General features: G+C 41.9%; 1 protein-coding gene across 1 annotated transcript in view; it reads right to left on the reverse strand.

Annotated features, from left to right (window-relative positions):
* Positions 1-317: 317 nt before the first annotated feature.
* CORIN (corin, serine peptidase) overlaps positions 318-13,642 on the reverse strand; it is a 159,363-nt gene continuing 146,038 nt past the window's right edge. Inside the window, exons 18-22 of the mRNA XM_026846970.1 lie at positions 11,091-11,140; positions 6,938-7,112; positions 3,326-3,597; positions 1,512-1,645; positions 318-1,060 (exon numbers count right to left, since the gene is read on the reverse strand). Of these exons, the coding sequence (XP_026702771.1) occupies positions 878-1,060; positions 1,512-1,645; positions 3,326-3,597; positions 6,938-7,112; positions 11,091-11,140 (814 nt within the window). The 3' untranslated portion in view covers positions 318-877. The remainder of the gene's footprint in view (positions 1,061-1,511; positions 1,646-3,325; positions 3,598-6,937; positions 7,113-11,090; positions 11,141-13,642) is intronic.

Raw genomic sequence — 13,642 nt, forward strand, 5'->3', positions numbered from 1 at the left:
GAACACACTACACAGAATGGGAAAAAAAGCCAGTGGGGCATAGACTTGATAAATGTGCTGATCAGTGTTGTCAAGGAACGGGTGTCTCCTGGACACATTAAGACATTGAAAGTTTCAGAAAATTAAGTGGTAGAAACTGTCCAAAGCATCTCAACAACTGAGTTTTGGTGTCGGGTGCCTCAAGCGGTAGTAGTTATGGGTGTGTTGGCCAACGGGTCCCTCCATCACCCTGTAGAGATGCCCAGGCTGGCTCTGGGAAGAGAAGCAGTGGGGCCCAGGTGACCCAGGGAAGTCAGCCAGCCCGCAGGACAGCACGCACAGCACACAGCTGCGCCCCTCTGGACACCTGCACGTGTACTTCCATCTGCTGCAGGGACATACAAACCCCTCGATCTCTCCCACGCACGGTGCAGCCATGCCTGGGGTTGCCCTCGTGGATATACGTCCTGTCTGTGCCGTCGGAATGCACCGAGTTCGTTCCTCATGACAATGAGTGAGTGAAAATGCATGTGCTACTAATTGAATAGTATTAAACTAGGTTATCAAAAAGGTTTTTCTATCCTGTGCTACTGCTTAGTTTGAATAGCTGAAAGGCAGAAAATGGCAGATTCTTTTCTTTTAAGCCTTTTTCTGTGTTTGGAATAGCACCACAACACAGTTAAAAGAAAAGTCAGGAGGATTATTAATGCTACCCCAAAGTATATTCACCAGCAGAGGGTTTACTGTTAACATACACTGCATATTCCATAGCTCCACAACAAGAATACATAGAGCTTGAAACTCCTTTCCATGGAGTTTCTGGACTGCAAAATCTTCAGTCTTGAAGTGCTGATTCCTTTTTGCTTTTGCTTGTCAGCACACTTCTTACCATCTGGAGTTACTTTAGCAGGAAGGTGTGGATGTATATTTGTCTTTCAATCCACTCAATAAAATGTGACACGTTACTGTAAACTCCAGGTCCCAAAACCTTGGAAAAGCAGACAGAGCCCCAAGATGTTAAACCAAACAGAGTCCAGCGCCCTGCAGGTTGCTCACACACAAGTGGTCCTCCACTGTCACCCTGCAACATGAAAGAAAAAAACAGTCTATAGGGGCTACATATGCTTAAAGCTGTGTCTCAGTTCCTACAGCGGTTTGCCTTTAATAAGTAACTCTCCTGTAAAAACTGGCTGCTCTGCCGAACTATGTAGCAGCATGCAGCATTACCAGTATTTATTGTTAGATTTGTGCAAAAAATGACCTGCAAAAGGCTCATACAAATTTAAAAAAAAAAAAAATCAGTCTAATAGTTAGATAATACAGATAAACCTTAGAGTCTTCAAGCAGCATTTCATTATCATAAACCAAAGTTAGTTACACCAATAATAACAATAAAAGTGGGATTAAAATATCTAAATAACTGTTGTCACTCCTATAGTAGATGAAGTATGCTATACCTAATAAACACCATATAGCACTCTGATTTCTAAAAGCAAGTCTGGCTGTGGGTGTCTCCTTAGGGAGAGACCTACCATGCATGAGTCCACAGTGCCAGACTCGTAGCCAGCACACAGCATCCTGCTGGTGATGGTCTTCATGTCAAAGTATGATTGGCATTGTTCCAAGGAAATGATGCGAACCTCTCCTTCCTGAAGCTTGAAAGGCACTGAAAAACAGAACTAAGCATTAAACTATACACACACAAACACACAAATACTTAGCTATGATGGCTCACTGAGATATGATAAATACTGCCATTAGGATAGGTTATAAATATCACTTTATATTAAACGTAAGGTGAGAAGTTTCCCCCTTCTGCAGGAAACTAAGGTGAAAGCAGGTGGCTTTCTGCCCCGCTGCATCACAGGATTTGTGACTGTCATGCACCTGAGCCTGGAGTGTACATGTTGCATTCCGGAGAAGGACCAAGCGCAGGGGGACTGGCGTGATGCTGCTCATTGTGCATCCACACGGACAGACTGAGGAGGGAGAGCACCATTACGCGATGCGCTATGGGAGAGGGGGCAGTACTGGCTGGAAAACAGTAACGTGAGGGAGGTGGAGGAGAGGTTTGACTCATTGTTCCATGGCAGGATCTCCCTGTTTCTTGGTGACTCTCACAGTAAGGCTGGGTATAATTGCAGCCTTTTTTGAGTTATGTTTGGGTAAATTTGACTTAGAGAATGTGTCAGGGAATCAGAATTCAAAGGTTATTTAAATTATTTTAGCACATTCAGGAGACAATAAAGGACTTCTTCCTAGTCTAAACAGCTGACTGAACTCAAATTATAAAGAAAGTTGTTCAAACTAGGGTATGAAGTACTAAATGCTGTGTAGCCATGATGATTTTTGATGCCTCATAACAAAACCTTTAAAACCAATGCTGAAACCACATTAGAGAACAAAGAACCTTATTCCACTTACCAGTGATGCAAAAGGATTCTGTGGGGATTTTTCTCCCTGACATTACATAAAAGGTATTTTTGGATGGGTAGAGCTGCTAGTAAACAAACAGCCTATCCCTGTGCAATTTAATTTTTGCCACATGTCTGACCTGGCTACTAGAGGTCCAGTTCCAGCTGAAACAATGCTGAAAGGAAAATTTCCCTCTCCGGTGTATAGACATGCAGCCTTCCCTAGTAATTACTGTAATAGCAAAGGGAGAAGCACAATGGCAAGAGCATTGACTGAGTTGGGGCCAGAATAATTTGCATATGATGCATGCAGAATTGTTTTGTCTAAACAAAGATTTACATAACACAACTATTCTTGTCGTGGGACCCGAGGATTACAGCAGCCACAGAACAAGAAAACACACTAATGTTCTGTTCAGAGAGACAAAAACAACACTTGTGATTGTGCCTGGGTGGAATAAATCATGCCACATGTCCAAAGTGTGGCACAGCATTGATTCAAGAAAATGTTAATTCAGCCTCTATGCCAGTGCTTTCAGTGCTTTCTGCTTTCACAGAACTAAGAATGTTGCCCTCACCCTCTGGCCCTGATGATCTGATACCTTCTCAGTACAGTTCTGAATACAGCCTAAACCAGTAAAATGGTAATATATTCAGGTGACTTTCTTGATAGGAGTTTCTAGATCCTCAACATTTTTGGAAATAAAGCTCTTTGTCTAAATAAAGATTAAGGAGCATAAATTCAGGCTGCTGATTGGAACAGCTAGGCTCTAGTCACAGCTAGATCCCTTCATGAGGAGTTACTGTTCCCCAGTATTTAATAAGGTCCAGTAATAATATACACAGATAAAGATTTGTAATGGGATCACTCATTTGGTTAACTCAGCAGCAGGTTAACGTTTTTCCAAACGACCCAGAAGTATTCATCTTACTTTTGTTGCCCATGTGCCCCCAGCCTGTGATGTAGCAGTAGGTGTCTGGCTGAACCAGCTGGTCCTTGCTGGGCAAACAGACAGGTCTTACATAGCTTGTCTCGTTGATGTCCTTGTCTAGTTCCACAATGCTGATATCATAGTCCACGACTGCTCTGTTGTAGCGTGGATGGAGGATAATGGTCTTCACTAGTCGAGTCTGCATGAAGCCTGATGGATGATCAAGGTTGCTGATCCCAAACACTACTTTCCAAACAGCCGCATTTTCTCTCCTTTGTAAAAAAGAAAAAAAATGAAAATTTCAATCAAACGTGTTCTTTTAAGTTAAAATACACGAGAACTTTATCTCCCTGACTTTTTTTCACGTTGTACTTTGCAAAGCATTACACACACAAATGCTACAAGAAAAAACAAATACTTACAGCTAAGATCCAAGGAATAAAAGACAATGCTTTCCATTTCCTTCCTGCTTGTTATCAAATGAATTAAAGCTCACACCTTCAGAAGACACGTAACCACCTATTAGTTCCTGTCTCAAATGCCAAAGGCTCTCAAAATCATCCCTGGGATCTTGCCCAAGTCTTAGGTGCTCACATGCTCACTGGTGAGCATGTACAAATTTCTGCGGGGTGGCAATATTGTTCAGTAGTATGCTGCTGACAGCAGTAAGTCTAGCTGAAATCCCAAAGGATTCCCAAAGAAGCAATTCTATTATGAAAATTAAATCTTTTCTGCTAGCCATGGGAAAAAGTCCCTCATTTATTGGGTGCATTCAGTCAGGGCTGAGCATAGTCCCTATGTCCGAGCTGAAACATTACTTTGACTGTTACAGTTGTTTAAGACTCCTTTAGTAAATAACCAAGATCACAGAAAAATAATGCAAATGATACAAGTGGGAAGACTGAACTAGTGTCTGTTGAAACACATGAGAAAAACACAGACTTTATGAAAGACTTCAGGGATATAACCTCTTAATTGTAACTGGTCACAGGGTGCCAGGTTCCTAATTAATCTGTGATTCTAAAAACCCTCAAAAAAGTCAGTATTTTTCACAACTGATGAAAGAGTACCATGTAACTAAGCACCTCTGACAAGATGGAAGCTTAATCAAAGTAGTGTAAATCAAAGCATATAGAATTTCAGCTTTTTCATATACTTAACAAGGCTGTAATTTCTGCAATTTAAGAAGAGATTTGGTTGCTAAATAAAGGTTATTTTTATCTTAAAAGTCACCTGAAAATTCTGGTATTTCAGACTGTAACTATCATTATACCATCATGATCAGTTTGTGAGTTTTTCCATAAATTTCCAAGATTATGTGCTAAGAATATTAATATGCTATTGTGTTTATGAACGTTGTAAGAAGGCGTTGCTCAGAGCAAGAAGCAGTCGCAGCCAGAACGTATTGTCCTACAGTTAAGAAAAAAACCTTAATGTCTTAGATGCTTTGGTGTTACGCATTTCAAAACAATCTTGACAGAACTCTGGGGACTATACTGCTAAAACTAGGAAAGGACACAATGTTTAATTTAGCTCTTTCCATTTATGCCCTCTGCAAGTATTCATGACTGCATTAATACTTTCTGCTGCATTATTGTTATATGGTCCTCATGTTTTGTATCCCAAACTTCACATGAACTTCATGAAATAATTCACAAAATCGAGTATTTTGTCTAAAGGACCAAAACACTTTAAAATGTTTTAATTGTTGGCTTATCTAGTGGGTTTGGTAAATTTTTGAATACTTTATATCAAGAAAGCTTCATGGCATCAATGAAGATCTTGATGTTGCTGTATCAAGCCATGAAGAATGTAAAGATTTCAGGCCACTGGCATACCTTCAAATCTTTTTGGAGAGGCAGAAGAGAAAAAAGTTCATATAACTCCTCAATTCATTATTAAAACCAAATATCTTGGTACTTCAAGGCATTTAGAATACAAATGTGAAAGAGACCTTTTACATGTAATAATCTGAGCTCACACAGATATTATTTAGTCCTAAATGAGGAGTAAATGAACAGCTCCAAAATGTAGTGGCAGTCTTTCTGTGTTTGACAAGAATGGGAGAATTTTTACTTTATAAATTTAACACCTTCTCATCTTATCTTTCACTAATAAGAAAAATCTCTTACCTGTGTAATTCAGTAGCAGTGCAATACTGCTGAAGGATCTACCTCTAAATCCCACCCTTTATTTTAGATCACCAGAAAAGGTTCTTCAAAAAGTAAAGAAATATTCCAGATACTGCTTAGCTTTATTTAAAAATAGATGGGGGAAGAAGTGAAATTGCTTGTGCAGGACCCCAAATCTGATAAATACAATATTCTTGTTTGTGTTATTCAGGTTCAGCACTCTGTTAGTTTAGAAGGACAGTTATCTAGGCTACTCTTCTAAGTTTGTGGTTATTACTTTTCTTCTCTCTGAATGAAATCAGTTCTTTAACATCTTAGGGCTTGATATGATGTGATAGTCAGAACTGAGATCTCTCCAATGTAATTTCCTCTAGCATTTCCATTAATAGCCTCACACCTTGAGATACTCACACTATCATCTGCCTGACATCTTCTGGCTTGGACACAAAAGCCACAAACTTTGCCCCTACCACAAGAGCCAAGAAAAACACAACACATACCAAAGAACTCAGTGTTTCAGAAATAAAAAGACAAAATTGAAATTATTACTGAAAATTTGAATGATTAATGTTATAAAGAAATATCAGTCAAGAGATACTTGCTTACCACAGAATTTCTGCTGTCTTGAACAGAGAGGTGGGTGTTTAGTGTAGTCTAAAATAATTTCCAATGAGCAAGTACCAGTTTAAAGCAGGATTAAGCACTGATGACAACTGCGTAGCAGGAAAGAACTTGCTAACTACAGCAGAAAACACACATTTCAATTATCTTTAGAAATCCAATTAAAAAACTCAGGTACAAGACAAAAGAACTGAGGTAATAAACTTCACTCCAAAATCTGTCGTTCATTAAAAAGAAATGTTTGATAGCACCAAAAAGCTAACAATGTCCAAGACAATTCCTAAGACACGTAAACTTCCTCTGCACTCCAGACTATCCATTCACCACAGGGCCTGAGATACTAGGAGGCACTGAGCAGTGATTAAAACTGACTTTTTAATTATTGCAATCCTCATAAAGGAGTGGAGTATTTATAATTAGAAAAGACAGTGACTTCAATATGTCAGTTGCGCTATCACGTAAATACTCAGGTTTTATTTTTACTAATTGCCACAGCATTTTTCCAAGGTCATTTCTATGCTGGTGCCCAGAATGACTTTTTTGTTGTTGTTGTATGAGAGCTGTGGGATTAGTGTTCTGGTCTTCTTCCTTGTCCTGTTTCCTCCTGAGAGTCAGGACATCTTCATTCAGATGCCATCTTTCATTAGTACAGATGCCAGCAATGAGTAATAAAGCATGTGAAAACCTAAGCTGATACCAGTTTAAACCTTTTACTTTCTTTTTTAGTCTCTTAAAACCAGGCCTCTGTGATTTACCATTCTGCAAAGGTCGTCACCTGTGCATTTGGTAGAGGAGGGAGGACTTGGGAATTCACATGTGCACATTTATATGAGCAGTAAAACTGTCTGAGCCCTCTCACCCTTCAAAGCAGTGTGCTACTGTCAAGACCCATCTCTTTGCAATCAAAACACAGCCACAAATGTGTCCATTTGGCTCACTCTGCAGGGAGCATTGCCATGGCCATCGGCCTGGGCGACTGGTCCGACCACCAAGGATCCTCTTGTTCATGCGAGCAGCTGGGCGACGGCCACAGTCTAGTGAGGAGCAGATGCAGAAGGGAGTTAATTGTTACCACAAAGGTAGCACATACAAGACCTTCTGCAAGAAAATGGGCACAGAATAATATAAAGACTCATGAAATTACACTGAATGATACAGTAAATTAAGTCATCCACAACCACATATTAGTACCAAACACATTGAGCGATTTTCATCCTTCTTTTATATCAGAGGATTTGCTCTCCTAGTATTTATTTTGACCACCTCAGCCAGAAATACTAACCATGCTAGTCTGGGATCCTGACTGCCTTTCTCTCACAACTTACCAGGCTGCCCTTGGAAGGTTTCCATCCTTGCCTTTCTGTCAGCTAGCAACGTGTTTTGGCTATTTTGTACTATCCATAAGAACGGCTTCTGGAAAATCTGCTCAGCAAGGCTTTTCTTAAGCCAGGTGTGAGATGAATGTCACACTGTTAACTCAGCTACACAGCATCAGGCTTGCTTGGCCTGTGGCAGAATATTTGAAGATCTGAAGACATGCCAATACTCAGTCCATTCTTCTTTATAAGCTACTTCCACTGGAAATTATATCAGATTGCCATCTGCCAGAGAGTTACTTTTCTGAAATAGTTAGCCATTCACTTTTGTTTCACTTTACATTCTGGATTTGTAAAATGGCAAAGTTATTATTTATACTATTTATATTCAGTTTGATTTAGAGAACAAAAGAACACCACCAGTTTCTGCAGTCAGCCTCCCAAGGGAGGATATGCTGCCATTGCATATATCCATGGGAATTCAATGAAGAAATAAATTGGAGAAATGGTTATTTGTAACTTTTAATGCTTATTGTGTTTACTTAACTTCAGAGAGCAAGGGGTTTTAAGTGTACTTAAAGCAACATATGTCATAAGCAAACACCTTTGAAAGGCTCCTACGAGCAGCTTTTTTTCTTTTCTGGTAAGAGTAGTAAATGAGTTTCCCAAATTTCGTACATGCCTTGTGATTAATTTTCCCTGTGTCAAGCTCATTCATAATTTAAGTGTTCTTCAGCAGAGCGCTCATGTATAGAATGTGATTTCACTGAAGATGAAGAATTTCAAACCACTTAAACTTGAACAATCTAGGTGAAATCTCACAATTGCTTGCCCTTGTTCTTGTGGGAGACTTTAACTTCCCAGACATCTGCTGGAAATACAACACAGCAGAGCAGAACCAGTCCCAGAGATTCCCAGAATTTGTGGAAGAAGATAAATTCCTGACACAGCTGGTGAGTGAACCAACCACAGAATGTGCCCTGCTGGATCTCCTCTTTGTGAAAAGAGAAGAACGGGTGGATGATGTGGTGGTTGGAGGCCAACTAGGGCACAGTGATCATGAAATAACAGTTCTCTATTCTTAGAGAGTCCAGGAGAGGGCTAAGCAGAACTGACATCCTGGACTTACAAAGGGCTGAGTTTGACTTCTTTAGGCACCTGCTTAACAGAATCCCTTGGGAGACAGTCCTTAAGGATACAGGGGTCCAGGAAGCCGAGATACTCTTTAAGAATGAAGTCTTAATGGCTCAGGAGCAGGTGGTCCGCAGGTGCTGTAAAAGAAGCCAGCGACAGAGAAGACCACCCTGGCTGAACGGGGAGCTTTGGCTAAAAATCAGGGAGAAAAGGAGAGTTTACAGCCTTTGGAAGAGGGGCTAGACACTCACAGTGATTACAAAGATGCTGTGAGGCAATGCAGGGCAGAAATCAGGAGGTCTAAAGGCCAGTCAGAAATTAATCTGGCTTCAGCAATCAAGGATACAAGAATTGTTTCTGTAAGTATGTGAGCAGCAACAGAAAGACCAGGGAGAGTCTCCATCCCCTGCTAGACACAGGAGGAAACATGGTAACAAGTGATGAGGAAAAGGCTGAGGTACTTAATGCCTTCTTTGTCTGTCTTTAACAACAAGACTAGTTGTACTGAGGGAATCCAGCCTCCTCAGCCAGAAGACAGAGACTGGGAGAACAACCCCCCCCCTACAATCCAGGAGACAGTCAGTGACCTGCTGCATCACACAGACACACACAAGTCTATGGGACTGGATGGGATACACCCGAGGGTGCTGAAGGAGCTGGCTGGGGTGCTCACCAGGCTGCTTTCCATCATTTACCATTATCCTGGTTGACCCGGGAGGTCCCGACAGATTGGAAATTGGCCAATGTGACACCCATCTATAAGAAGGGTCGGAAGGATGATCTGGGAAATTACAGGCCTGTCAGCTTGACTTCGGTGCCCGCGAAGCTGATGGAGCAGCTCATCCTGAGTACCATCACGCAACACAGGTGGGACAACCAGATGCTCAGGCCCAGTCAGCATGGGTTTATGAAAGGCAGGTCCTGCCTGACAAACCTGATCTCCTTCTACGACAGGGCGACCTGCTTACTGGATGAGGGAAAGGCTGTGGATGTTTACCTTGACATCAGTAAGGCCTTTGACACCGTTTCCCACAGCATTCTCCTGGAGAAACTGGCTTCTCATGGCTTGGATGGGCACTCGCTTTGCTGGGTAAAAAACTGTCTGGATGGTCGGGCCCACAGAGTTGTGGTGAACGGAGTTAAATCCAGTTGGTGGCCGGTCACGAGTGGTGTCCCACAGGGCTCGGTTTTGGGGCCACTCCTGTTTAACATCTTTATTGATGATCTAGACGAGGGGATCGAGTGCACCCTCAGTCAGTTTGCAGATGACCCCAAGTTGGGTGGGAGAGTTGATCTGCTCGAGGGTAGGGAGGCTCTGCAGAGAGACCTGGACAGGCTGGAGCCATGGGCTGAGCCCAACTGGAGGAGTTTCCATAAGGCCAAATGCCGGGGGCTGCCCTTGGGCCACAACAACCCCCAGCAGCGCTACAGGCTTGGGGAGGAGTGGCTGGAGAGCTGCCAGTCAGAGAGGGACCTGGGGTTGTGATTGACAGCCGGCTGAACAGGAGCCAGCAGTGTGCCCAGGGGGCCAAGAAGGCCAATGGCATCCTGGCTTGTGTCAGCAATAGCGTGGCCAGCAGGGACAGGGAAGGGATCTGACCCCTGTACTCGGCACTGGTGAGGCCGCCCCTCGATTCCTGTGTTCAGTTTTGGGCCCCTCACTCCAAAAAGGACATTGAATGACTCGAGCGTGTCCAGAGAAGGGCAACGAAGCTGGTGCAGGGTCTGGAGTACAGGTCTTACGGGGAGCGGCTGAGGGAACTGGGGGGGTTTAGTCTGGAGAAGAGGAGGCTGAGGGGAGACCTCATCGCCCTCTACAGCTGCCTCAAAGGAGGTTGCAGAGAGCTGGGGATGAGTCTCTTTAACCAAGTAGTAAGAGATAGGACAACAGGGAATGGCCTCAAGTTGCACCAGAAAAGGTTTAGACTGGATATTAGGGAGCATTTCTTTACAGAAGGGGTTGTTAGGGGTTGGAATGGGCTGCCCAGGGAGGTGTTGGAGTCCCCATCCCTGGAGGTGTTTAAGAGTCGGGTCGACAGCGCTGAGGGATATGGTGTAGTTGGGAACTGTCAGTGTTAGGTTAATGGTTGGACTGGATGATCTTCAAGGTCTTTTCCAACCTAGACGATTCTGTGATTCTGTAATCTGTTGTGCCTACAATCTTGGTCTGTAGCTTTCTACTTCAGTTTCTTCTGTCCCCCTGAGCTTCACAACAAAACATTTCACAACTTTAACTCCCAAGCAGATAGCTTGCTAACCTAAGAATATTTTCAGCATGAAGTTTTATCAGATTAATTTTTGAAACCTGACTGCTGACAGAATTCATTTTGTGGGAGCAGGACTGGGCTACTGCAATACAGAGCGTCGTTGTCAAAAAATAAGAAAAACTGATTAAACTATATAGAGTAGGGAAAAAAAAAACCAAAACAAAACAGTTCAATACTGGATGTTGCAGAAGTCCAGTGAAATTTCAGCATGAATCTGCACTAAACGTCCGCATTTGTTAAAATAATTTAACACATTTTGAAAAACATCTTTGTTTTATATGCACTTCTCTCTTACCTTCTTTAGTGCAAAAGAGAGCCACTTTGCTTCTGCTTCGACACATCTGTCTAAATATTGAAAAAAGAATGAGATAGAAATATCAATTAATTGATGCAATTTTTGGTAATTTGCAGATCAGCACAGGTATTGTACTCGTTGTTGTAAACCAGCTATTAAAAATTCCCCCAAACTGTAAAAAGAAACACAAGGAATTTCTTATGCCAGATCATCCATGGTTTCCAGAGCCTGCCTGGAGATAATTCAAAGTATTATTTCAGCTTTACAGTGCATTTCATGAGTGGGTGCTACATATTTTGCAGACTACCTTGCTCTCTGGGCACTGATCCAGCTCTGAGGTCAGCTGGAATGTACAGTCTGTCAAGTCTTAATTTATGGCACCTGAAAGCACAGAGATTGCTATTCTCCTCTTTCTTACAGCGGAAGGATAGAATTTACTTTGAGATACCTTTGATAACAGATGATCTTTCATGCCCTAGAAGTCTGGATGTTTATAAAAAAATCCAGGAAGCTTGCAAAAGCAAGTATTAAAACAACAAAAATAATCATTTCCCTTAAAAATTTTCAGGTGAGAGAGGAAATAAGTGATTCTTTGTCAAAGGAAGAGAGATACTTGTTAAAACTGAGTACTGTTGCTCAACTAGCTTACTGCCTTTTCAAATCCACCACTTTTTCATTCCTACTATATATGTGCTTTTCTGAGGTAGATGCAGAGCTGACAGACTGGTTACACAGATCAGCTGTTCTCTAGGTAATTCTTTGAAGGTTGGAATCTCAGTAAGTAGGCACTATCTTTAAAATTACAACCACCTAAAAAAGAGGCTGCATTTGATTTTAAATCATAGATACTAATGTGGGCACAACACTAGAGTGCCAGCGAGCTCACCAGATTAGCTTGCATCTGTGATTTGATGAGACTTCTGTCCCTTACGCTGCATTCATATACTGTGAAAATCAGTCTACTTTCTGTTCCTGAAAACACAGACCATACAATTCTGTTTATAGAGACAGATGACAGATTTCAGGAAACGTTGCATAGCCTCCACTGTGCTATCCCCTCTTTATGAAACTAGTGGTACATTTGTTAGTTCTTGCCCAAGTTCCCAGTAGTCCAGGAGCCTGACAGCTCCTTTAAACATAAAACATACTCCACAGCACAGACGTCTTAAATGCTGAAGTTGATCCAGATGAACACACCTAGACCGCAGGGCTCGGGAGCACTTCCCAGCTCCTGGGCTTGTCTTGGCTTCATGTTGGGAGGAGACTAAACACGTATTGTCCCCTGTGCAATTTGCTTTATACTAGAAAGCAAGCCAGGCACCTGATTAAGTGAGGCAGGCCTGCAGGTCCTCTGGTGGGATGCCTGGGAGACCAGTATGGGGTGCACCTGATGTGCAGCACATGCACAGCCAATGACAGGCACCCAGACAGGACGCCTGATGCAGGCAAAATAAAAACAGCCTCACTCTTCATGCAAGGTCTTAGCCTCTCATTTCTTGTTTACCGATTTTCTGGATTCAGGGAGACCGGAACATCTGTTCCTACATCTTTCATCTCTGTAATAGTTTTATCAATAATCCTCATTACTGGTGTTTTCTTTCCTTTAACTTGTACTTTGGGCAAAACTGGATCTTTTGCTACTAGATCTTGTAACTCAGAGGCTCCAAATCCATCCCTTCACACATTCTTCCTAGCAGACCACTTTCAAACATGGTGAAGTACCTTGAAATGTCTGTATTGCACTTCAGTGACTAGACAGAATATGATTGTGGACCTGCCTTTGCATCTGGTCACAACCCAAGGTGTTTATTCTTGTATTATTCTGCAGAAGAGCATTTAAATACCATTAAGCTAGTGGGAAAAGACAGTGAGAAAGGAAAAGACAGGAGTTAAAAAGAAAACTTTCAAATATCAGGCACCATCCTGTAATGGCTCTTCTTCTAGATGAAGACATAAAAATGAACGGTGAAAATACTAATGTAAAACAGAACTAGTACAAAACTCAGATGTAGGCAAGCAAAAGTTGGTACTTGCAGACACAAACTTTTTAGTATTCTGCCATTACAGAGAAGTTTCTCTACAGAAAACAACGGAACCATGCAAAAGAAAAGTACGTGTATTCCTCAGATTTGTGTCTTTACACATGTTGTACCTCTGCATTTAGCAAAAACAGTCTTTCCTTGTGAAAGAGAAGGATTTTCTGTGGAGGAGTATGTTGTGAAATCTCCTAGGCATTTGAAAGAGAACAGGGAAACAGAGAATCTGCTTTTTGAAGAATGCAGCTGAAGCTGGGGATAGGGTGGCTCTCCTAGATTTGTCCTGGATGTTTCAGTTCATTGATTTCAGTGTCAAAGTCACACTTTGAATGTCTCAACCATGAGATCCTGACTTCTCATTACCAACTCCCTGTTCAGTCAACTTAATTAAAAGGAATATACCAGCCAAAGGAGCTGCTAGGGAAACCTACTGTAAGTGGATATAGCTTCTGCTGAAGAAGCTGTGGTTGCTCCAAATGTATGAATCCAAACTACATGGGCTGCAGAGGATGGTAA

Source organism: Athene cunicularia (genome assembly GCF_003259725.1).
Source record: "Athene cunicularia isolate RWA chromosome 4 unlocalized genomic scaffold, athCun1 chr4_part1, whole genome shotgun sequence".
Taxonomy (NCBI): Eukaryota; Metazoa; Chordata; class Aves; order Strigiformes; family Strigidae; genus Athene; species Athene cunicularia.